Source organism: Bos taurus, chromosome 11, assembly GCF_002263795.3.
Source record: "Bos taurus isolate L1 Dominette 01449 registration number 42190680 breed Hereford chromosome 11, ARS-UCD2.0, whole genome shotgun sequence".
Lineage (NCBI taxonomy): Eukaryota > Metazoa > Chordata > Mammalia > Artiodactyla > Bovidae > Bos > Bos taurus.
In genome coordinates this window covers 18,938,692-18,963,184 of record NC_037338.1, presented here as the reverse complement: position 1 = coordinate 18,963,184, position 24,493 = coordinate 18,938,692, and the positions used below count along the sequence as shown (strand labels likewise).

Here is a 24,493-nt window from a genome sequence, read left to right as displayed (position 1 = left end):
CATGCCCGCTTCCCTGGGGGCTCAAATGGTAAAGAATTTGCCTGCAATGCGGGAGACTGGGGTTCAGTCCCTGGGTTGGGAAGATGCCCTGTAGAAGAGAATGGCTAGCCATTCCAGGATTCTTTCCTGGAGAATTCCATGGACAGAGGAGCCTGACAGGCTACAGTCCAGGGGATCGCAAAGAGTGGGACATGACAGAGTAACTAACACTTTCATTAGATACATACAGGTAACTAGCTGTCTCCCAACATTTTATCTAAATGCAAACATTACGATCTAGTCCCTTTCGGCATCCTCTCAACAATCTAGTGCTGTTTCCCACCATGTGAGGCCATCTCTATTTCAGAATTCCATAAGAACAATACTACAACAGAAACACGCAACTATAAATTTCAACTATAAATTGTCCAGTGGAATGCTGACATTATCATAAATGAATCTGAGTCTGCTTTCAGTCCAGTATATTAATATGTAATCTCAGAATTGGTCTTATTACTAACATCAGGGTTAGTGTTTTGAGAATGAAGTGCTACAAAGCTACTGAAACCCAATTTCTTATTCTGCATAATGAACTCTGAAATGAGACATATTTGATACCATCCTGAACCAGAGTATTTCAAATCAACATTTGAAACATGTATAGTCCTTAGTGAATAACCAAGAGCTGATTAGACTTTTTGTATAGTTTCGATACAAGGAAGTTCTTGGTGGGGGAAGAAGTAAGTTCGAAGAATCTAGAATCATGTTATCATGGTATGATTGTTTCTAATCCAAGTAAACAAAGGAGCTTGAGGAAACATCTGTTGGGCTTATTAGAGCATCTGAAACTTGTGTACTGGGAATTGTTATTTCCCGGGTAGTTCAGTGGGTAAAGAATCCTCCTGCAATGCAGGAGACCCTGGTTCGATCCCTGTTCCATATCATGGAGAAGGGATAGGCTACCCACTCCAGTATTCTTGCCTGGAGAATCCCCATGGACAGAGGAACCTGGTGGGCTGCAGTCCATGGGGTTGCAAAGAGTCAGACACAATTGAGCAACAAAGCACACAACACTCTTTCTTTAGTCTATGAAACAGTGCTCTGAATATGGAAGATATCCGGATGGGGCGTGGCCTGAAGACCAGATGATTCTCATTTAAATCCTATCTTTCTGTGCTCTTAGATGGTCGTTGTTGTTGTTGTTTAGTCACTCAGTCCTGTCTGACTCTTTGTGACCCCACAGACTGCAGCATGCCTGGCTTCCCTGTCCTTCACCATCTCCCTGAGTTTGTTTAAACTCACGTCCATTGAGTCAGTGATGCCATCCAACCATGGGGGTAAAATACTGACATGAAATGCCAGAGAGCAGATGCCTTTCTAGAAGGATGATGGTGATGCCGTGTCCTTGGAGGGTATCAGCTGAACAAAGACTAAGACTTTTGGAGACATTAATGCATCTGCCTATTGTGGGAAGCAAATAAAATAGTGTTCCTTTAAATTGGTTGGGCAGAGATGTCTTCAGTGGGCCTCTTTCAGAGGCAAGAAATGCTCTTAGATCTCCTTATTTAGGAGAATGGGAAAAAGCTCACACAAAGATGGATTTGGCAAGAGGAAATTCAATCAAGTACTGCTTACAGGATCACCCTGAAATTCCATCTCATCTTGTATTGAATCAGCTGAGGAATTAAAGAAATACCTTAAAGTCCTCCAAAGGAAGAAGGCTTGAAACAGCAGGAATTCATTGTCTTTGGCTACAACTATTTCTAAAGGGAACCCTGGAACCGCTTCTTTGTGGAGAAGAACTCTAGAAATATTTTCTGAGCCTAGAAGCAATAAAGAACAAAAATGGGTGTTTGTTATGTCTATATCCGTTTGCTGTTTCCTACCTTGCATCTGAGTGGGAATCTCTACTTTCCTTGACCTGTCCTTTTCCTGAAGGATTTTTAAAGACTTTCCAGGTACCTATACCTAACACTGTCCAGAAGAGCTATTTTTCACAAGAACTCTTGGGACTGTGTCAGGAGTGCAGATGTTCAGCTATCAATTCTTATCCCAAGTCTCAGAAAACAAAATTCTGGAAAAAAAATTATTATAGCATGCAGTAACATAAGCAAACACATATCGGTTCTTCATTTTATAGATTATTAAAATTTCCTTCATATTCTAGGAAGTCCAACAAACCTCTTATCAGTAAAAATATTTCCAGGAAAATAATCACATTTTTCAAGACTTAGCCACAGACACTGAGCTTCTGAAGACCACCACCAACATTCTGCACTGAAGTTCAGGTATTTCCTAGAAGCAATTTAATCCACTCAGTAAGGATATTAAGGCAATATGATTGCAATGAGTTTGGTTAAGAGTATAAAGTTGAAATAAAATCATTATTTTTAACTCCAAGGCCACAGCACTAGACCAGAAAGTAACATACATTTCACTATTTAGGAGGTATAAATGTGTTAAGCAAATCTAAGCCTCTAAACTTTCTTGCTTATTTTAAGGAAAAATTTCCAAAAAGAGGAAAGGGAATTAAGTTGAAATTCCAATCCAACCTTTTAAGATCTTGATTTAAAGTTTTAATATCAGTCTTATCATCATCATATTGGATAGTTCAACATATTTGGAATGACAACAGAACAAAAGGGAATGTATTTTGACTACCAGTTAATTAAAAATGTGCAATAATAATGTGAATTTGCTTCTGGAACAATATGTATAATCACTGGTCTTTAAATTTCACATAGATATAGCTTAAGTGAAAATGTTCATAGATTCTTTTTAACTTGGTGTCTAAACTGTGTTATTCCAGTGAGTGCCTGGTTTTGAATAAACACAAGGTTCTTCTCATTACCTTGATTACTACGAGCTGTTTATCTTGCAAATAATACTAATTATCTCCATTGAGAAATGTGGGAAGCACTCTTTCTGATTAGCAACCCTGGGAAGGCTGACAGCCCATTAGTAGCTCTTGAGGATGGGTGGGTAACCCTGGAAAAATACACTCGTGTAAAGCATACAGAGCCAGCATGCTTAGGACTGTCTGCAGCATTGACTCTATTAGGAGGATAAAAGTTAGCTCAGGCTCCAGATCCCAACTGTCTCCAGGTGTGCTGATCCTTCCCTGAGGTGTGCTCCGGGCGAGCGGCAGGCCTGGAAGGCCTGGCATGGGAAGCAGCTGCCTAACAGCATCCTGCTGCTGCTGCTAAGTCGCTTCAGTCGGTCAGACTCTGTGTGACCCCATAGATGGCAGCCCACCAGGCTCCCCCGTCCCTGGGATTTTCCAGGCAAGAACACTGGAGTGGGCTGCCATTTCCTTCTCCAATTACCAGCATCCTAGATTCCTACAAATCCATACAAGTGCACACATGCATACACAGACAGACACATACCAAGAAAAGTCTTCCGGGGAAAAATCTCACTATAGGTAGGGTAGTTCTCTATGGCAGATATGTTCCTATATTTCTTTTATGAGTTAACCTTCATATAGAAGTGATAAGATAACACAAAGCTAATTCTTATCTGTCTCATTACTTCTCCTCTGAGGATTTACTAATGATTTGCTTACCTTATGGAGCTCTTCCATATCAATACACAAGCCTGCTTATTTGATTATGGGAGACAAAGATGACTAATGATGTTGTCTTTTCAGACCTAATTCAGGCATTTTGTTCCTTAAGATTTTTTGCCAGGGTGTGGTGGGGGTGGTGGTGGTGGCTTGACTTGGTTAAGCCATGTGAACATCTAATAAATGTGAAAATTCCAAAGCTTCACTTGGTTTATATGGCCATATATATCAGCCCTCCTTATAGTCCACCAATTACTGGTAGCCTGTCTGGGCTCATAAAACTGGAGATAAAGCTGGCCAAGTCAGAACCGAAGGAGCTGTTTACAACAGCTAATCTGTTTTACTGTGTCGTCATATGTCATTCTGTTACCACAGTTGCTTTTCAAATGTGACCATAACTAGTCAGAAAACCATTCAAATAAATCAGCAAATTGTCAACATAATTGCAGCCTGGGAAGAGGTATAATAAAGGTGAAATATTTACAAATGAAGTTAGAGGGGAAAACTCTATTAATGTAGACGATGAAAGAAAAAAAAAAAAAAGCCAAAAAACTGAGGATACAAAAATTCCCTAATCTGGAAGTGGGAATTTCCATGGGGTATGAGTGTATTTAAGAAAGTCTCATTAAGTCATGGAAAAAAATCTCCTACAGTTGGAGTTTTCAAATTCTTTCAGCCACCACACACTTAGTTATCCTTTTTTCCTTTGTATATATTTCTCATAACAACACCTACATCCTTGTAATTTCTAAAGTACTTATCTCAGAGCAGTTTCTTTATTTTAAAAATGAATGGTGTGAAAATGTTCCCAAGACTTGTATTATTTTATGGGCAGATAGGGAAGCATTATATTTACTTTAGGCCTATTTATTAACTCTGTATTCTTTTTCCAAGGAATCTTGGCTGTCAGTCATGTTTTTCTTCCTTTACCAATCTCATATTTAATAGGAAAAGACAGTACTATGATTATGTGATTATTAAAAGACCACAAAAAGAAAAAAGTAAAAAAAACCCTCTAATTGAGAATGGGATATCTTTTTCTAGGAATTCAGCTTGAGAGAGCTCACAAAATGATTGGATTCCAAGAATAATCTTTTATACTTGTCTTATATATATTTTTACTGTTAATTTTCATGGAGACTATATCTTGGTAAGTTTTAACTGGAAAAAAATGTGCCATATTTATAAGTACATGTGTATATGTGTGTCTGTACATTTTAATAGCTATATTGAGCTGGGAGGGGGTGTCAGATGGGTCAGAATTCTGGTATCTCACCCCAATCCTCTGGGAAATAGATGAGGTCCAGGGGGGAAGGATCTTGCCATTAGGGGCAATGGTTTATTCAGTGTTTACAACTTCAGCATTTAACACAGTGCTTGGTCCACTGGAGCGCTTAATCAATGAACAAAGAGGACAAAAAGACATCTGACAACTGAAAGTCGGGACACATGTTCTGAGAAAGAGCCCTATTCAATATTGTCCTCTACTGGCTGAATCTCTCATTTCCTAACTTTTGTATTAGGATCCTCATCATGGCAGGATCTCTTGCACATAGTAGATACTCAATAAATGAGCTCCACTGAAGTAGCAAGCTAGATCAGAAGTCTGCTGTCAACCCAACACACTAATAACAATGAAAACTAAATGCACATCCCCAAACCCAAACAGTCCCAAAAGAGATACTCAGTAGCCTATGAGTATCTTAAGCATCTTAAGCCTATGAAATGCTTAAATTATGATCTGCACCTTTGACCTAACAAGGCCCAATAGTACACGGAGCACTGTAGAAGGCCTGCCTTCCAAATGCTGAACATAAAACTTGACACCCCAAATTTCACTCATCTGGGGAATTCACTCTGTGATGACCTCATTCCTTGATGGTGCCAAATGAATAAAGTGTTATTAACATAGTCTCAAAAATAGCTGGGCACTCGCTCAACCCTGCGACTCATTTCATCCTGCACGAAGGACGGGTGCTCGTGCTGAAGGCTCAGCCAATCTGCCTCCTGATTAAGCATAGTTGGGCAGGAATTAGAGGGAGATAAGGGAAGCGGGCAGGTCAGGATGCACAAGTGTTGAGGATAGTATCTCAGTGCTGGGCACACTCAGTGGAGACTTGAGCATCACCGCCCAGGGCCTTCAGCCTGGCAGGTGTGAATGAGGCTGGGCCCATGGCAAGCATGAGGATAAAGACATCTGGGGAGACAACTCAGCGCTTGCAGGGGGTGGGGAAAGCCACTTCCCCAAGTGGGAGAGGCAGGAACCTACTTGGGGGAGCAGGCTTTCCAAGAGGTCTAAAGGCAAGGTCAAAATTCCAGATGGAGGTTCAGGAAAAGAACCCAGATCAAAGGCAGGTCACCAAAGGTCAAAATAATAGCAACTGGGTCTCAGCAATGAGAACGGAGCCAGGAGCAAAAAGGTTCTGAATTTGAGCCACGGCAATCAAGTACTTTCATGTCCACTGACTTCTTTTCCTCTTCTTCTCCCTCCCCAAAGACATGGGCTTGGGGTTAGAAGGCTCAGCGTGAGTCTGTGTTCATTCATTATCTTACCTGTGATGATGAACCTCTCTGGACTTCTATAAAGTAGGAATTTTCCCTATTTCTACCTCACAAGATCATTATAAGACCCCAGTAAGATCATAAAGAACGGACTATTCCGTAAACTTAAAGGGTGACAAAAATATTACCTGTTGCTATAATTATTGTTGAAATGACTATCCAGCCGGCTCAGAGTCAGAAATGGTCTCAGATGATGGCTCAGTAGATGAATTACGAGCCCTTTTGCAGGGCTCAAATGTTCAGCTGATAAATGGTCTGACAACTGGCTTGGCATTCTGAACACTGTCTATTGTAACTTAAGCATCATTTCTATCTCCACTGATAACATGAAAAGCATCTGGGTCGTGGGTGGGTCCATGACATCCTTTCATATGGTCTGGTAAGCTTTGGAGCGTGTTAGTGACCAGCCACTGGCGCCTTTCACATTTGCTGAGCTGCAGTCTGAACATCATTGTTTCGACTTTTGACTGTGTCCATGGTGTCTCGAAGAGAAGAGAAATCTCTTCATAATCAGCTTATCCAGTGTGAGCTGAAACAATGCTCCTGTGTGCCTGGCTGACCCCGCACTTCCTCTCTCATGATGGGGGCCTTGCTGGATCTTCGGGGATGAGGGCAAATTCATCAGAGGACAATGTATACTGTTTTGGTATAGCTTTGCCAGTAGTCCTGCTGTTCTCAAGTTGAAAGAGGGTATGGAAGTCCCAACTCTAAAAAATGTCTTTGATCAGCAAATTTTAGTTTCAGTAAGTCAGTGATATGAAACATATCAATATTAAGAGATAAATCAACCAGTACTTTCTTAATAATAGTTGGGGGGGAGGTAGTTGTGTTTCAAATAATAATGTTCTCAGTGTTTGTCACAGCAATGTGGAACACCCCTATTGAATTCCTATGGCGTAAAATCTCCCTGGGATGTTTTAAAACTTGGTTCCCAAAAAGCACGAGACTCATAGTTTTGAAAAGATCTAAGCTTGCTGTCCTCTCTTAACATGCAAGGCCTGAGGCTAGCCCCAGCTGACAGTTTATTATCTCTGAATATTTTTTTTAGTTATTTTTATAGTTTCACTAATAAAATAGACATCCCTGAGTTGCTTTAAATGTAGGCTGATTTTCAGGGCAATAGCTTTCCAATGTGGGGCTTCCCTGGTAGCTCAGATGATGCAGAATCTGCCTGCAGTGCAGGAGACCTGGGTTCGATCTCTTGGTTGGGATGATCCCCTAGAGAAGGGGATGGCTACTCACTCCAGTATTCTTGCCTGGAGAATTCCATGGACAGAGAAGTCTGGTGGGCTACAGTCCACGGTGTCACAAAGAGTTGGACATAACTGAGTGACTAACACATATAACTTTCCAATTAAGGTAAAAGAGAATATTATTTCGTGTCTTCCTACAGATACCCAAACTATGGGTGGCAGGACCATAGTGCAAGGTGTGGGCACAGGCGATGGTGGGCACCAAGCACACAAACAAGCACTGAATCTACTCTGCTGGATCCCAAAGCAGACCCAAGGCAGTCTCAAATTGTATCACAGATCACAGTTTAATTGCTATGTTGTATCAGACTCTTTTGTGACCCTATGGACTGTAGCCCTCCAGGCTCCTCTGTCCATGGGATTCCCCAGGCAAGAATACTGGAGTGGGTTTCCATTTCCTTCTCCAGGGAATCTTTCCGACACAGGGATCAAACCATGTCTCCTGCACTGGCAGGCAGGTTCTTTACCACTAAGCCACCAGGGAAACCCATATCATATATGTATACGTAATTAAAGTGAGAAAACAAAGACCAAGGTAACTTTTCAGTAGAAAGAAGACACTGCAGCCAGGGATGAATGAGGTCCTGAGCACGTGTTGTGAGGTCTTGCCTGGCTGGGGAGGTGGCTTACAGACTTAACGCTCAGTCTGTTCCAGCAGCCAAGGTGAAAAATCAAACCCAGAGCACTACATGACTCTCAGGGTCCCCCTGTTGGTCTTAGAAGGTTCTTGGGGATTCACAGTCTTGGTTCATGATGCTGCAAAGTAAAAGCATTTTGTTTTTTATTTGAATCGAATCTTATTTTTGACTCACAGCAAATATTAAATTCTGTGGTCTCCAGTGGTCTGAATGCCTAAACCGGGCTCTGTTTCAGGCAAGTGTGTTAAATCCAGCTAATCTCTTACATATGAAAATAAAATTCACTTGATTGGTAAACAGCCATCTTGTAAATATACATGGCAAGTGAAAATTTAAATTTGGTCAAACTGCTAATAATTCAGGGAGAAGGCAATGGCACCCCACTCCAGTACTCTTGCCTGGAAAATCCCATGGATGGAAGAGCCTGGTAGGCTGCAGTCCATGGGGTCGCTAAGAGTCAGACACGACTGAGCGACTTCACTTTCACTTTCCACTTTCATGCACTGGAGAAGGAAATGGCAACCCACGCCAGTGTTCTTGCCTGGAGAATTCCATGGACGGAGAAGCCTGGTAGGCTGCAGTCCATGGGGTCGCACAGAGTCAGACACGACTGAAGCGACTTAGCAGCAGCAGCAGCTAATAATTCAAATCAAATTGAAAAATGTATCATGTGCAATGCATCACCATTCTCTCATGTTTCTAATACATTTCAAAAAAGTACTAATGGTTCCTTATTGCTTATCTCATATCAAACTTGGATCAAACTGATGGTTATGACCTCTCGATCAAGATCTGATGTTGCCAAGACCCCTGTTAACAGCTGTCCCAGTCTGCACAATGATGGAGAGTGAGCATGTCAGGAGTCTCAAAAGGAGAGGGTGACAGGTGGGTGTGATCCAGCTCCCTGTCACCTCAGCAACCACCTGTGACGGGAGATCCATCAATGGGCAAGGGATGCTCTTTGACAGACAGCTTCATTCCTTTCATCTGCCCTGTTATTTTATAGCAACACTGCAGCAGATATTTTATCCTCAACAATCAGACAGACACAGCACAGAAAATACTTCAATAGGGTTTCTATAAACAGTTCACTGGGTAGCTCACCATCTCTAACCCTCATGTATTAAAAGATGGAAATCACTTTGCTCATTTTAAGGTTAAGACTATACCATGAGACAGTTTAAAATGGCACAATACATATAGGGAATTAGTCTAATAATTTATTTGAAAATAAGTCTGAATGGAGCTCTTGCAATCCCACAAAAAGTTAAGTATAATAGATCACCATTTAAATATGTGCCTCTAGCCCCCAGAAGTCATATAAATACTATGTGGTAAGTGGATTGATTCTTTTTTCCAATAAACACACCAGGAATTGTACTTACAAATAAGTGTTATTGCTAAAAATGCTCACTTTTGGGGGTTATATGCTTGTACTAAAATGCTGCTCATGCTAAAATTCTATTTGAAATTTCTCTTCAGAGTTGCTGCCAGAGGAGATTACTATGTCATATAAGACAGAGTGCTTCTATTTTACTGTCACTTTTTGCTTCCTCTGAACAGTTTTACCCAGCTAGATTACCCAGCCTTTCCATCAGGCTTAGGTGTGAATGTCTTTGACTATTTCTAAGGGCCTAATAAAACCTCTGAAGTCAGGGGTTTACAAAGCTAAAGATGCTCAAAAGGATGTGTTGCAAGCTGTAACGTCAGTTTCAACAGAGAAGCACCCAAAATACTCTGAACGACTATACTCCTGCAGGAGCTGTACCGTTTCCCCATGTATCTATCTTGAAAGGAGAAACACTTCACTTGGATATGTAAACCTTGGTTTGTTTAAAAATGTCACTATGTTTAAAAATAATTTTATTACTTTATGGTTGGATCTTGTATGACTAGAAACAAATAAACGAGCTTCATATAAAAAGTGCTGTCACGTGCTTTAAGTACAGATGTGTTGAGACCAATCTATTCCTTAGAACTGAGGCAAACAGTGGAAGGAGATGAAGATGCATGGCTAGTAAAGCAGGATATCTCTCGGAAAGATGGACAACATCATCACCAGTTAAAATATTAAATTCTGTCGGGCTGACAAAAGCAGAAAGGAAAGCAATTCTGCTACTTCTGGTCAATGGCTGTACCATGAAGAAAAGAGAATCTTTCTTTTTAATGTCCACAAGCCTTTTCTGAAGGGCATGCCTCTTAATAACCTTCATTAACTTCTGTTTGGCCTAAGAGTTGTCTCTTTTCCAAAAAAAGTTTAACACAGTCTCAGTAGAGATTGTGTTTATTTAAGCTTGTTGGAAAAACATTCCTATCATTTCAAGAATGACTAAATATTTTTCATTCACATAGCTGGCATTCCAGACTATGTTTTCCTGCCTCCGTTGATTAGATGAAAATTAGCAGGCCCAAGTCTGAACTATTAGATTCGATGATTATCTTAGTAGGAAAATTATGAGACTCCTGGCAATAATGCCCTTTTAGGGATGGGAAGTGAATAGCAGAGGAAGCAGAGAGGAACCAGCCCCTTCCAAGACCATTGCTACAGGGAAATACTTAAGAGCGAGGACTGCTGAAGGCTGGACAATCAGAGACAGGGGTTTCTAGTCAAGTGTTTCAGAATCAGCTCTGAACCATAACATTCTAAAGTTACTTGAAATACCTAAAGCTTTTTTAAATTCCCAGAGAAAAATCAAAATACTATGATATTCATTCATGAATAATTTAGGTTCAAGGCCACCGAGGTTGACACAAGGTCATCTGCTATGCATTTGTTACCCCGCATATGACCTTATTTGGACAAGCCAAAAAACACACTGTGCTATATTTTAATCTCCATTTATGGAACTAGTTTCCAGGACACTTAGAGTTAAAGGATGAAAGAACATGCCTAACAGTCTTTCAGATATTACGACTATTTTATTATTCTTGGCCTGCTAATAATAGCCTAGTATATGGCACTGAAGCAGTATCACCCATCAACTCAGTTTTGATCCCTGTTATGTACCAGAACATTAATATCATGTGACCTGTGGCATCTTTGACTTCACAGACTCTGGGGTCAGCCAAACTATGTCTGATTCCTTGCCACAGAAGCAGTAGCTCAATCATTTGAGATACTGTTTGGTGAGGAAGTATTATGGGCAGGGTTGGAAACATTTTTTCTTATTTCAAGGAATTCCCACCCAGATATGTGCCTGGTACAGACTTTTCTGGCAGGCCAGTAGAAATCGCATTTGAAGGATGGCTTGATTCAAACTATATCATCAGGATTTATAGGGAAGAATATAGTGCGCCTATAAAATCAGGAATGATGATGAGGAAGACAGTCCTCTATTTGACAGTTCAAAAACCTCCAGCTCTTTAGAGGAGTCTAGCATGTGATCTATCCAGTGTGCTGATGCTGAAGTGGCTCACTAAATCCACAACAAGGTCAAGAAACACCTAATGTCCTTGCTTCAAAACTGTCCCAAGTAGGACCAGGATTTCCAAAATAAGGGATTCAAGAAAGCCAGGTAAGCAGGAAGAAAGCCAATGGCTGGTTCCATCCTAAGTCCAGAGAATTAGAAAGAATCGATGGGCAGGGAATCAATCCTATTCCTCCACTTCAAGAGTTGGTTAAGTCCAGGTTAGCAAAATTACAAGGCCTGCCTGAAACTCAGTTCAGTTGCAGACAATAACTCTGCAAATAACATTCATTTAAAGTTTTCAATGACAGAAAAATCTTTTAAATACCGAGGCAGGTAGAATAATATGATGGACCCTCACACATCTATTACTCAGCCACAGCAATCTATGACTACTTGATTTCCTGAGTGAATCTGGAAACAGATTTTGCCTTTGTTTCAGAAAAACATAAATAGTAGAAAGGAAAGTACCCATTGTGATTGGAAAGTACCCAACCACAAGCAGGGAATTTATTTACTAGCAACTCAAAGCCTAAGACTGAATGCTACCTAGTAAACTGTTACCTATGTTGTTTCTAGTTCTTGAAAAGTGAGACTCTTGGCACTGGCTCTGAAATCCCCAGGGTCATGGAAATCGTCAACTCCTCCCAGCAGGAAGACTCTGCACACACGGGGCCTAAGGCACACTCAGGTCATAATGGCTGCCAGGGCAGGGTCCAGCCACAGACCAAGATGAGACAGCAGATGAGATCTGACATCAAGGCTCACCAAGGATGATGAAATCCTTATCTCCTGCATCAGGTGTCACAGCCAAGCTAGCCTCACAGTTGTCTCCATAGTCTGCATTTTTCTGTTGAGTCATCAGGTCATGTCATTACATCATGCGGCCAAATTCCCCTCCCCAACACCTTATCTTACCTTTAATGATAAAACAAACAGTTTTGTTTTTTTTATAGAAAATGGCACTCTGTCCTTAGGGTCTCTCTGATGTTAACAATCAACCAAGACAGCATTTATACCTTGCATTACTGGGAAATAAACAAGCAAATTATTCTCAATACCTAAAAGTGATATTAAAAAGTCTAGCTGGAAACAAGGTAGTGGCCTCTATACATTCTCAAAAGCTGGTCAAAAAGCAGTATGTAAAATGTGACAGTAAGCATTAGCCTTGGAGGGTCTGGAGAAGCCCACTTGAACTCTGTGGTTCTGGACTGCAGGGGATGAATTGAAAGAGGATGAACTGCAGTTTACAAACCAGGCTTGGAAGGCTGTTCCTGGGAGGGAAGGGAGAACTAAATGCTCATCATGAGGGTGAGTGGCCAATCTGAGCTTACTGGTCAACCCACCTGCAGATATCTGGACCCACTGTGTGCCAAACACACTTCATGCAGCACTCTGGTTTCTGTCCTCAGAGCACACTGTCAAACAGAAGCATTTAAACATTATTCTTTGGTCAGCTCACCAGAGGTTAGCATCTGGCCTCTTTAACAGCACTGGTTAAGGAAACCCTAGATCAGAGTCTGCTGCCTTACTCCACTCTTTTCCTCACTCATTCATTCATCATCCATTAACTAACTACTTTTCAGCACCTACTTTACAAGCCAGGTGCCATTTTAAGGATTCAAAAACATATGGTAAAATCCTAGCTCATGGGGGATGTAGCCTCTTTCAGGTTACTGGTCAACCCAGAGGATGCAGAGCATTCTGTCTCAGAGGCCGCATTCCCGTGGGGTCCACAGTCAAGGCTTTAGAGATACTGCTCTGCAACTTTCAAGCTGTAGGAACTTGGACAAGTCATACAACTTTTGAATTTTGGATTCTGCAATCACAAGTTGGGATGGCAGAACCTGCCACAGAGGGAAGTTGTGAGTATCAAATTGGCTGATGCTCTTAAAGCACTGGTAGTAGCTACTCTCATTAAGGGCTATACAATAAGACAATGCAGAGTGCTAGAGGCTGAGGAAGACAATTCTACTGCCCTTCTTTTTCATTTTTTGTTTGTTTTTAAGACAATATGGACATATCTCCCACATGGACGCTTAAACTGCAAACTTTACATGTTGTTCTGTGTATTTCCACTCTAGGTTTTTACAAGGGCCAAAAAAATAGAAATAATGTGATTGATGAATAAGAGGAGAAACAGAGAGCCAACAGAACAAAACATAAGAAGAATGAGGTGGCTTATCTGTATACCTGAATTGGCTGTTGACACTAATTTGCTAAGACTTAATCATGACAGTACTTAAGTGCCAATTTAAAAACCACTTAGGTACTTGTGAATTGAGGTAGCTGTCAAGTTAACAGCATAGTCTTTAAGGGTCCCCAAGTTCACATCCCCAGTCCTCCAGGAGTAACCAAGCACATTATGCTGTCATTTGGAAGGTATGTATCTCTAATAACAGCAGCAGTCACAACAAGGCTTTTTCCTCCCTACAGGACCTAACACATCATATTTGTTGATGCAGTAATTTATTTAGGAAGCATTTAAACCCACAATCCTTGTGTGGGATCTGTTTCATCAAATTTCAGACCCTGACTATGGACCTTGGGATTGCAGCTAAGAAGGGTGAGAGCCAACCTTGTTACACAATTGCGTGCCGAGAAATTTATTGTGTATAAATTGAATAAATACCAGTGTTTCTGTTTTCCTCCAAATAATTCTGGCTGATTATCCATTAAACAACAACACCTTGCTTTCTTCTTATTTTGTCTAATCCTTTGGCTCTTCTGAAATCACTGAAAATTCTATTTAAATATGCTATTGAATAACTGCTGAGAAAAATATTTTCAAATAGTTTCAGGGTCTTTCTTGGATCCTAAAAACTAAGCAGTAAGATTTATTTGCCTTGCATAATTTTCTAAGCTTATTGTTATTAATAAATAAATTTACTATTATTCATAAACAATAAACTTTTACAATCATTATCCTAAGCTGTGCACTGTTTTTTGATCCTCATACCAAAAGAAGAGCATCACCGACACAATGGACATGGATTTGAGCAAACTGAGAGCCCATGGAGGACAGAACCTGGTGGGCTACAGTCCATGGGGTCGCAAAGAGTCGAACACGACTTAGCGACTGAATAACCACAACCAGAAGAATCTTTCGGTCTTCTGAAAACATCTTAAAATCAGAACATTACTGAAGAGTAAACACAATATTATATGAAACTCACTACTTAACTGACTTTAAGACAAAAACAAGAAACAGAAGGCAAAGTAGTTCTCCAAGACCTAGATAATGGAAACTCCTGAAAGCCTGGGTGAAGGGACAGAAGTGCTGGGGCACAAGACAGACAGACAGGAACTGAGGCTGCAGTGCCTAACAGCTTGGAATACAGACGCCAAGTCTGGGGGGCGGAGACGGCCTGGGCGCGAGGCCTGAGAAGCAGATCGAGGCTGAGTCTCAAAGGTGTCCTTCCCCCAAGGCCCTCAGATTCAGGAGATCACGTGGAATACACCTGGAGTAGCTGTCAAACTGCAAATGACTTCCTCCCCGTCAACTGACTTCCAGGTCTCCAACACAGGGCCCAAAGCCAGAGATGGAGACAGATATAAAGGAATCAGAAGTAGGGGTATGAGGAGACTGAGATGACCTCTGGGAGCAAGGAAAATAGACACAAATGTGGCTGAATCTGACAGACTTCAGTTGACCCCAGCTCAGCCACATGTTGGCAACTGACCTTGGAAGAATTTACCTACATCTCTCCAAAACCTAATTTCCTCATCTCTAAAATGGGATCACAAGGCCTACAGTGGTGATGTGAGGTTTAACGAAATCAGGTACACATAAAAAGCACTTATCCCATAGCATCTGAATGTGTAGACATTCCTTTTTCTTCCTGGTTTAATTTAAAACAGCCTAAACAGTTTCTAAGTTTACTAGGAGATGTCCTTTATTTATCTTTGTGTCCAATGTGGTATCTGGATTACGGAAGGTGGTTAGTACATTTTTTGGAATGAATGGCTGGCTCAAACTGTCGCTCTTCTCAAACAGTGGAAGATAAGATTACAACCTGACTCAAATGTTATAGAGACCAAACTCTAAGTGATCAAACATCTACATAAGAATAAATCAGTTTTCTCATATATACTTTTTTTTCCTTCTATTCACCACCTGCTTCCCTTCTCTGCTCACCAGGATGGAATTGCTAATGACTGCAAAAGATGAATGCAAAACGATATGCATTCTTTACTTTTAGAAATGAAGCCTTATATTTTTTTTTTACAAGTTTTTTTTTTTTAGTATTATTTTCAATCTATGATTCAAGACTCCTGAAGTTAAAAGGTTAGTGCTTTGGGTTATATATTTATGCTTTTTAAAATTAAAAAATTCTTCTTCATTATCATGCATACATATATACTTAAACACTGCAAATCAACAAAAGATTGTCTCTAATTCTTAGGAACAGATAGTCCCATTTTAATCTGCACCAGCAAGGCATCCTTCCTTGTAAAGCTGACCGTATACCACCATACGTACTATTGTGCACTCCATTTTCCAGCACTGAAATGCTTCCTTTAGGGGATAGGAGGAGTATATTGCGAGGGTGGGGGGTGGTGCGTGATTTCCATAAAATTGGTCATCTGGAAGCTATAAAGTTTTGGAGTGTGGCAGCTGCATTGTAAGTAGAGTAATGGTGAGGGAATTGGTGATGTCAATAGAACCAGAATCCTCCAGTTTAAATTTTTATATGACATTTAAGATCTTTAATAACTCCAACCCCTCAGAGGTTAATGAAGCTAGTCAGGCAAATTCTGAAGACTGAGTTGATTAAAATTGAGGCAGAAGCAAAAGCCTTCTCCACAGAGGACTCAGTCTACTTGACTGAATTTCTGAAAAAACTGGTCATTTCCTTAACAGCTGTTTTTAAAAATTCTAGAAGGATCCATCTTCTACAAGGATTAATTTCCGACCCACTTTGGTTCATTTCACTATGCAAACGTGTTTCTTAGTGATGGATACTCTCTATTAGATCTATCAGCATACATATTCAGTCTCTTTTATTAACATATATGGACCGGGGATTAAGACTGACTTGAATAAATGTGCAAAGAATCTTCCCAGGATGGTGAAAATGGCCTGGCTTAGGGGTTGAGATGGAAAGACGAGTCCAGGATATCTCAGGCATCTCTTCACTAAAAAGGAAAAGAGGTCATGAATGTAGGTAACCAAGACATAAGTGAAAGCCTGAGAGGAATTGCAAAGCCACAGCCATCACGATATTAAACAATGGACACTCAGAGGGAGGACTCTGGGCAGTGACAACTGCCTTTGATGGTTCCAGGTCTTTCTTCTAGCTGCCAGGACTCTTGGGCTTATAGAAGCATTATAAATTGAACAAACCATGCTTTGAGTATGGGTCTTATTTCCAATTTCATTTCCCTGTTTTGACCTTTAGATGTTAATTAGGCTTGTGGTGAACTGAATTTGAATGCATATATTCTTCGAGTGTAAAGTATTCAGTTAAGCATTATCTGCAGTGGTAAAATAAAGACCACACTGCTCTCACTGTAAATCTGCAGCATCTCCCCCAAATGATTAGTCTGGGCTGTATCATAAAATCATCTGCAACTAACAGCAGGAAGCAGACATTACACCTGAGGAAACAAAACGTAAGCAGGCACACACTGGTGGAAGTTGCTCTGACACGACATTCACCAGGGGCTCACTAGGATCCACAAGGTTTACCTTCGCATACAGGGCAGCACTCCCCAGGCACTTTGACGGGGCTCATGCAGCTTTGTCCACAGGCCGTCGCCACGCAGTGGGGCTCCCCATTGATGCACTGGCAGAATGTGCAGTCGTCTTCCCGCCATCGGTCCCCGTGGGCGTGGATCTGGCCATTGGCATAGCAGCCAGCGGGGTTGTTCAAAGGATACACAGGATCTAAATTAAAACGTGAATTCCAAGTAAGACTGAGGGCATTCTACATGTTATTTCTGCCTGCACCCAGAGACATTCTTTCCCCCCAGGTTCTCCTCATCAGCAGTTCTTTTCCAGCTGTGCTCAGCAGAAGCTCGGGGCTGCAGGAGGTGTCTCTAGGGGGACATGCAAAGGCAGCCATCACGTAGAATTTATGTTCACCCATCCTGACATGGCTCACAGGGCAGGGGACCTGAGGCATACAAGCCAGTGTGCAGGTGTTACTGTTTCTTAAAGGTGCAAAACTTCATGGATAGAGCTGTGGGGTGGTAATCAGAAAAAACAAAAAATGCAGATCCATTTTAGGCTCTGCGGATGCCTTCCGAGTTGTCAATTTACAAGTTTATTATAACTCAATTTCAGCTCCCTGTAAAGTAGAAAGAATAATGCCCCATCTAACTTACAGTGAGCCTGCTATTTCTAGGGCTAACTGGAGTCTACCTCATGGAGCCTGGAGGTCCCTGAGATAACACTGAGGCATAGGCAGGCCCCTGAGGGGCTTATTCAGGACAGGGCAGATAGACCTTGTCTAAATACAGGGCACTGCTTGTGCCCTGGAGGGAACGCCGTGGACCTACACAGCTTTTTCTCCACCTGAGCTGAGTGGTCAAGCAGCAACTGAGGCTGTGGGACGTAGTTAACCAAGGCTACTGTGAAAGAGTTTTCTGAGGTTGTTGATAAGCACATAAATACAAAATCCCCAAACATCCTTATACATCAAAGTAATTAGATAAATCACTCAACGTTCTTTTTTCAGACACATAAAATCTGGCCTCAAGAGAAGCAAGTGCTTCTGTGCTGGGAGTAAAGTCCAGGCAGTTCTGAGTTTGGTCCTCTTTCTTTCGAAGAGGAGGAAAGTTTAGTTACAAGAGAGTCAGAAGGCCAGAACTGAAGGCCATGCAGTCACAGCTTCAGAAAGGCAGTCTGTCAGCCACGGAAGCAGCCAAGAGACCTGAGATAGATAAGACTTCATAAAATTTCTTTATTAAAAAAAAATATTATACTGCGTATTTCATTTCTACTTTGAGACTGGATCTGAATTCCAGGAAGTGAGACATAACTGGATCCTTGGCCAGACAACTTGTTATAATTATTACACAGAGGTTCACATCTATGCTTTTATACCACCAAGTGTCACCAATTTCAGGGACGATTATACACTGGCGGTAGTGAGGGGACAAATCAATTGGGAAGGTTAAAAGCTTGATGTGACTTTCTTAAATCCCCTATGACACCTAAAAAGTGAACCATCTTTCTCCTATGTTAGCAAAAATAATTTCTAACAGGTGAGTGGGCCTCCCTGTTAGGAATGTACAATAGTTTGTATAATCTAAGCAATTTCAGATCTTCAGATTCTGTGGTAAATAAAGCTCAGATACTGAAAAGAGATGGGATTCTGAAAACAGAGTAAGTTATAGGACACGACATGAAATTCTGTCCTCTCATTTCACGTGCGGAGGTTAAGGGTGGCATGAGCATCAGACGTGAGGTGGACATGCCTGACTCTGGACTGGAGGTCTGTGGCCCAGGCAGAGAAGAGGTACTCATGAGACCCTCCTTTCCGGGGAAACTGTAGTGTGGTTAGACCAGAGACACAGTTGGGCACTGTTCCTGGCTTTACCGGAAACTCAGGAGAGAAGTGACTACTTTTCTGACTATCCTTATCCTTAAAATGTGGGGGATGTAGCATGTGATATTCAGTTATCATTCTGAAATATCTGTTATTTCTGGAGAGCAGAGACAGGAGGGTCAAGCTTATTGGAGGAACATGGACCTATTATTTCTTGGAGGGAAAAGGGGAATAAAAAAAATAAAAAAGCAGACATTGGGGATCCTTCTGCCCAGGGCTACCCTGGACACTTGTCTGGGCCTTGACCTGGTGCCACAGCATGGCCCCACTCTCACCAGCTGCAAAGGCCAAGGAGACCTGCTCTCACCTGGAGGGGCACCAGTACCAGAAAGGAGGCAGGGTCGGGTCCTTTCTGAGCGGACTGCTTGGGCCTGTCAGTCACTAGAGCTGTCCTGTCCTCCTGCCCCCACCCACTCTGAGGGGAGTCGAGTGCGGGGAATTCTACTCTCAGGATGAAGAGAAAGTCCCAGGACTTGCCAAGAAACTGCTGGAACTGCAGAGGAGGAACAGAGAGTGCCTCCGGGAGACCTTATGTCGACCTGTGGAAACACAACCGCGGTCTACACCCAGGGGATAATTTCCCTCAGGGAAGTGTTTCCACATCGCCTTCCTGGCATTACCTAAAAGGTAAAACATGTGACAAAAACGGGGAATTCTTTTCTATTTTTGAGTGAGACTGAATTACGTCAATTCTGACGTTAACACTTTAAACCATGTCTATGCTTTGTTGTTTCTTGATTTCCTACTTTTCCATTCCAGTCCCCTATAATGAAAAGGACATCTTTTTGGGTGTTAGTTCTAAAAGGTCTTGTAGGTCTTCATAGAACCGTTCAACTTCAGCTTCTTCAGCGTTACTGGTTGGGGCATAGACTTGGATTACTGTGATATTGAATGGTTTGCCTTGGAAACGAACAGAGATCATTCTGTCGTTTTTGAGATTGCATCCAAGTACTGTATTTCGGACTCTTTTGTTGACCATGATGGCCACCCCATTTCTTCTGAGGGATTCCTGCCCGCAGTAGTAGATATAATGGTCATCTGAGTTAAATTCACCCATTCCAGTCCACTTCAGTTCGCTGATTCCTAGAATGTCGACATTCACTCTTGCCATCTCTTGTTTGACCACTTCCAATTTGCCTTGATTCATGGACCTGACATTCCAGGTTCCTATGCAATATTGCTCTTTACAGCATTGGACCTTGCTTCTATCACCAGTCACATCCACAGCTGGGTATTGTTTTTGCTTTGGCTCCATCTCTGTTACTCCCATGTTACCTGGAGTAACAGGCAAATTTGGCCTTGGAATACGGAATGAAGCAGGGCAAACACTAATAGAGTTTTGCCAAGAAAATGCACTGGTCATAACAAACACCCTCTTCCAACAACACAAGAGAAGACTCGATACATGGACATCACCAGATGGTCAACACCAAAATCAGATTGATTATATTCTTTGCAGCCAAAGATGGAGAAGCTCTATACAGTCAGCAAAAACAAGACCAGGAGCTGACTGTGGCTCAGACCATGAGCTCCTTATTGCCAAATTCAGACTGAAATTGAAGAAAGTAGGGAAAACCACTAGACCATTCAGGTATGACCTAAATCAAATCCCTTATGATTATACAGTGGAAGTGAGAAATAGATTTAAGGGCCTAGATCTGATAGATAAGAGTGCCTGATGAACTATGGAATGAGGTTCGTGACACTGTACAGGAGACAGGGATCAAGACCATTCCCATAGAAAAGAAATGCAAAAAAGCAAAATGGCTGTCTGGGGAGGCCTTACAAATAGCTGTGAAAAGAAGAGAAGCGAAAAGCAAAGGAGAAAAGGAAAGATATAAACATCTGAATGCAGAGTTCCAAAGAATAGCAAGAAGAGATAAGAAAGCCTTCTTCAGTGATCAATGCAAAGAAATAGAGGAAAACAACAGAATGGGAAAGACTAGGGATCTCTTCAAGAAAATCAGAGATACCAAAGGAACATTTCATGCAAAGATGAGCTTGATAAAGGACAGAAATGGTATGGACCTAACAGAAGCAGAAGATATTAAGAAGAGATGGCAAGAATACACAGAAGAACTGTACAAAAAAGTTCTTCACGATCCAGATAATCACGACGGTGTGATCACTGACCTAGAGCCAGACATCCTGGAATGTGAAGTCAAGCGGGCCTTAGAAAGCATCACTACGAACAAAGCTAGTGGAGGTGATGGAATTCCAGTTGAGCTATTCCAAATCCTGAAAGATGATGCTGTGAAAGTGCTGCACTCAATATGCCAGAAAATTTGGACAACTCAGCAGTGGCCACAGGACTGGAAAAGGTCAGTTTTCATTCCAATCCCAAAGAAAGGCAATGCCAAAGAATGCTCAAACTACCACACAATTGCACTCATCTCACACGCTAGTAAAGTAATGCTCAAAATTCTCCAAGCCAGGCTTCAGCAATATGTGAACTGTGAACTTCCTGATGTTCAAGCTGGTTTTAGAAAAGGCAGAGGAACCAGAGATCAAATTGCTAACATCTGCTGAATCACAGAAAAAGCAAGAGAGTTCCAGAAAAACATCTATTTCTGCTTTATTGACTATGCCAAAGGCTTTGACTGTGTGGATCACAATAAACTGAAAAATTCTGAAAGAGATGGGAATACCAGACCACCTGATCTACCTCTTGAGAAATTTGTATGCAGATCAGGAAGCAACAGTTAGAACTGGACATGGAACAACAGACTGGTACCAAATAGGAAAAGGAGTTCGTCAAGGCTGTATACTGTCACCCTGTTTATTTAACTTCTATGCAGAGTACATCATGAGAAATGCTGGTCTGGAAGAAACACAAGCTGGAATCAAGATTGCTGGGAGAAATATCAGTAACCTCAGATATGCAGATGACACCACCCTTATGGCAGAAAGTGAAGAGGAACTAAAAAGCCTCTTGATGAAAGTGAAAGTGGAGAGTGAAAAAGTTGGCTTAAAGCTCAACATTCAGAAAACGAAGACCATGGCATCCGGTCCCACCACTTCATGGGAAATAGATGGGGAAACAGTGGAAACAGTGTCAGACTTTATTTTTCTGGGCTCCAAAATCACTACAGATGGTGATTGCAGCCATGAAATTAAAAGATGCTTACTCCTTGGAAGGAAAGTTATGACCAACCTAGGTAGCATATTCAAAAGCAGAGACATTACTTTGCCAACAAAGGTTTGTCTAGTCAAGGCTATGGTTTTTCCTGTGGTCATGTATGGATGTGACAGTTGGACTGTGAAGAAGGCTGAGCACCGAAGAATTGATGCTTTTGAACTGTGGTGTTGGAGAAGACTCTTGAGAGTCCCTTGGACTGCAAGGAGATCCAACTAGTCCATTCTGAAGGAGATCAGCCCTGGGATTTCTTTGGAGGGAATGATGCTGAAGCTGAAACTCCAGTACTTTGGCCACCTCATGCGAAGAGTTGACTCACTGGAAAAGACTCTGATCCTGGGAGGGACTGGGGGCAGGAGGAGAAGGGGACAAGAGGATGAGATGGCTGGATGGCATTACTGACTCGATGGACGTGAGTCTGAGTGAACTCTGGGAGCTGGTGATGGACAGGGAGGCCTGGCGTGCTGCGATTCATGGGGTCGCAAAGAGTAAGACACGACTTAGCGACTGATCTGATCTGATGCTTTGTTGTTAGGTCGCTCAGCCATGTCCGACTCTGTGACCCCAAGGACTGTAGCCCACCAGGCTCCTCTGTCCACGGAATTCTCCAGGCGAGAATACTGGAGGAAGTTGCCATGCCCTCCTCCAGGGGATCTTCCCAACCCCGGGACTGAACCCGTGTCTCCTGGGTCTCCTGTATTGGTGGGCAGGTTCTTTGCCACTAAGCCAGCTGGGAAACCTGTTCTTATTATTCTCTAATTGGCAGCTTTCCTTACCTTCACACACAGGGCAGCACTCCCCTTCGGGCATGTAGTATCTCTCACAGCTCAGCTCACCGCACTGGGCAGTGAAGCAGATGGAAACACCCCCTTGGCATCGACAGAATCGACAGTTGTCCATTCGAAACATGTCTCCGTCACCATACTCCACGTTGTTGAACACGCAGGCTGGCTTTGTTTCTAGAGGAGTTAAAACAAACAAAGCATATTCAGAGTCATTTCTGAGTGGTGCCCTTTCATGTTTTTCAAACAGCCTCTAGAAAATACTGCACAAGGTTAAAATTTAATGGGATTTTATTAAACTCAATATAATTTTTTTACAACAGAAGCAATAAAGCTATGTAAAGTACAATAAAATAAACAAAACACATCATTATCCCCATTATAACAAGGAATCAAAATTCCCCTTAGTAAAATCTATACTGGCTTCTCCTTACCCCAAATGAAAGTAATTATTTGACCATGAAACTGACATTTCTGATATGTGCTTTAAAAAGATTTAGTTTTGTTAAACAAAATGTGTGTTTTGCTAAATCACCATCTCAAGTAAACGATTCTGAATCCACATTACGTTTTGTTCTGCCTCAAAAAATTTATTTAGGCCTGTCAGGTTATGTTTCTGTTTCTCCAGTGTTTTCTCTGAAATTCTTTTTTCTATTTAGTTAATATTCAATAATTATAATAGTGCTTGGCCTTTAAAAAACACTTTCTACATACATTACTTCACTTAATCCCCAAAACAAAGGTCTGATGTAGAAATACTTATCCTGAGTGTAGAAGTGAGGAAATCCTAGGTAATTTGTGCAAAGTTACATATTTAGCAAATGATAGAAGCCAAAACTATAGCTCTTCAACTAAAATCTTGTACTCTTCCCACTGTGTTTCAAGACTATGCTTTCTGCTAAGTACTCAAAACCCTGCATTTAGAATGATAACGATATCAATGATTTAAAATTTTTCTCTGCACAAAAACACTCTCCTCTAAATCTACTCCTTAACTCTAATTTTGGTTGACTTAAAAGAACTCCCTCCAGATACAGACATCAGAAGAAAAGGAAAACTACAGATCTATAGCTTTTATAAATATAAACATAAAAATACTCAAAAAAGTACTACCAGACTGAATCCAGCAGCATATAAAAAATATCATATACCAAGTGAGATTTATCCCAAGAATGCAAGGTTGGTTTAACATCCAAAATCAATTAATGTAATTAATTGACTATAATGTAATGTAATGTCTATAGAATAAAGGACAAGACCATAGGATCATCTCAACAGACAAAGAGAAAACATCTGAGAGAATTCAACACCCTTTCATGATAAAAAAACATTCAACAACTTAGCAGTAGAGGTGTTAAACAGCAACTTGATAAACGGCATCTATGATGTTAGCACATCATACTTAATAGTGAAAGCTGAATGCTTTTCCCCTTACTTAGCTCAGGATTAAGACAATGATGTCCCCTCTAACCACTATGATTCAACTTTGTACTGGAGGCTCCAGTCAGGATAATTAGGCAAGAAACTGACATAAAAAGCACCCATATTAGAAAGCAGGAAAACTCTAATTACCAACAACATGATTTTGAATTTAAAAAGAAGAAATCTACTAAAA

At 41.4% G+C, this 24,493-nt stretch overlaps 1 protein-coding gene across 3 annotated transcripts in view; it reads right to left on the bottom strand.

The window, feature by feature from the left end:
• The window catches only part of CRIM1 (cysteine rich transmembrane BMP regulator 1), a 209,347-nt gene that overhangs the window by 59,481 nt on the left and 125,373 nt on the right, over positions 1–24,493 (bottom strand). For all 3 annotated transcript variants that reach the window (XM_010809917.4, XM_005212577.5, NM_001205298.2), the window contains 2 exons: positions 22,873–23,055; positions 17,097–17,294 (listed from right to left, as the gene is read on the bottom strand). In XM_010809917.4, the coding sequence (XP_010808219.2) occupies positions 17,097–17,294; positions 22,873–23,055 (381 nt within the window). The remainder of the gene's footprint in view (positions 1–17,096; positions 17,295–22,872; positions 23,056–24,493) is intronic.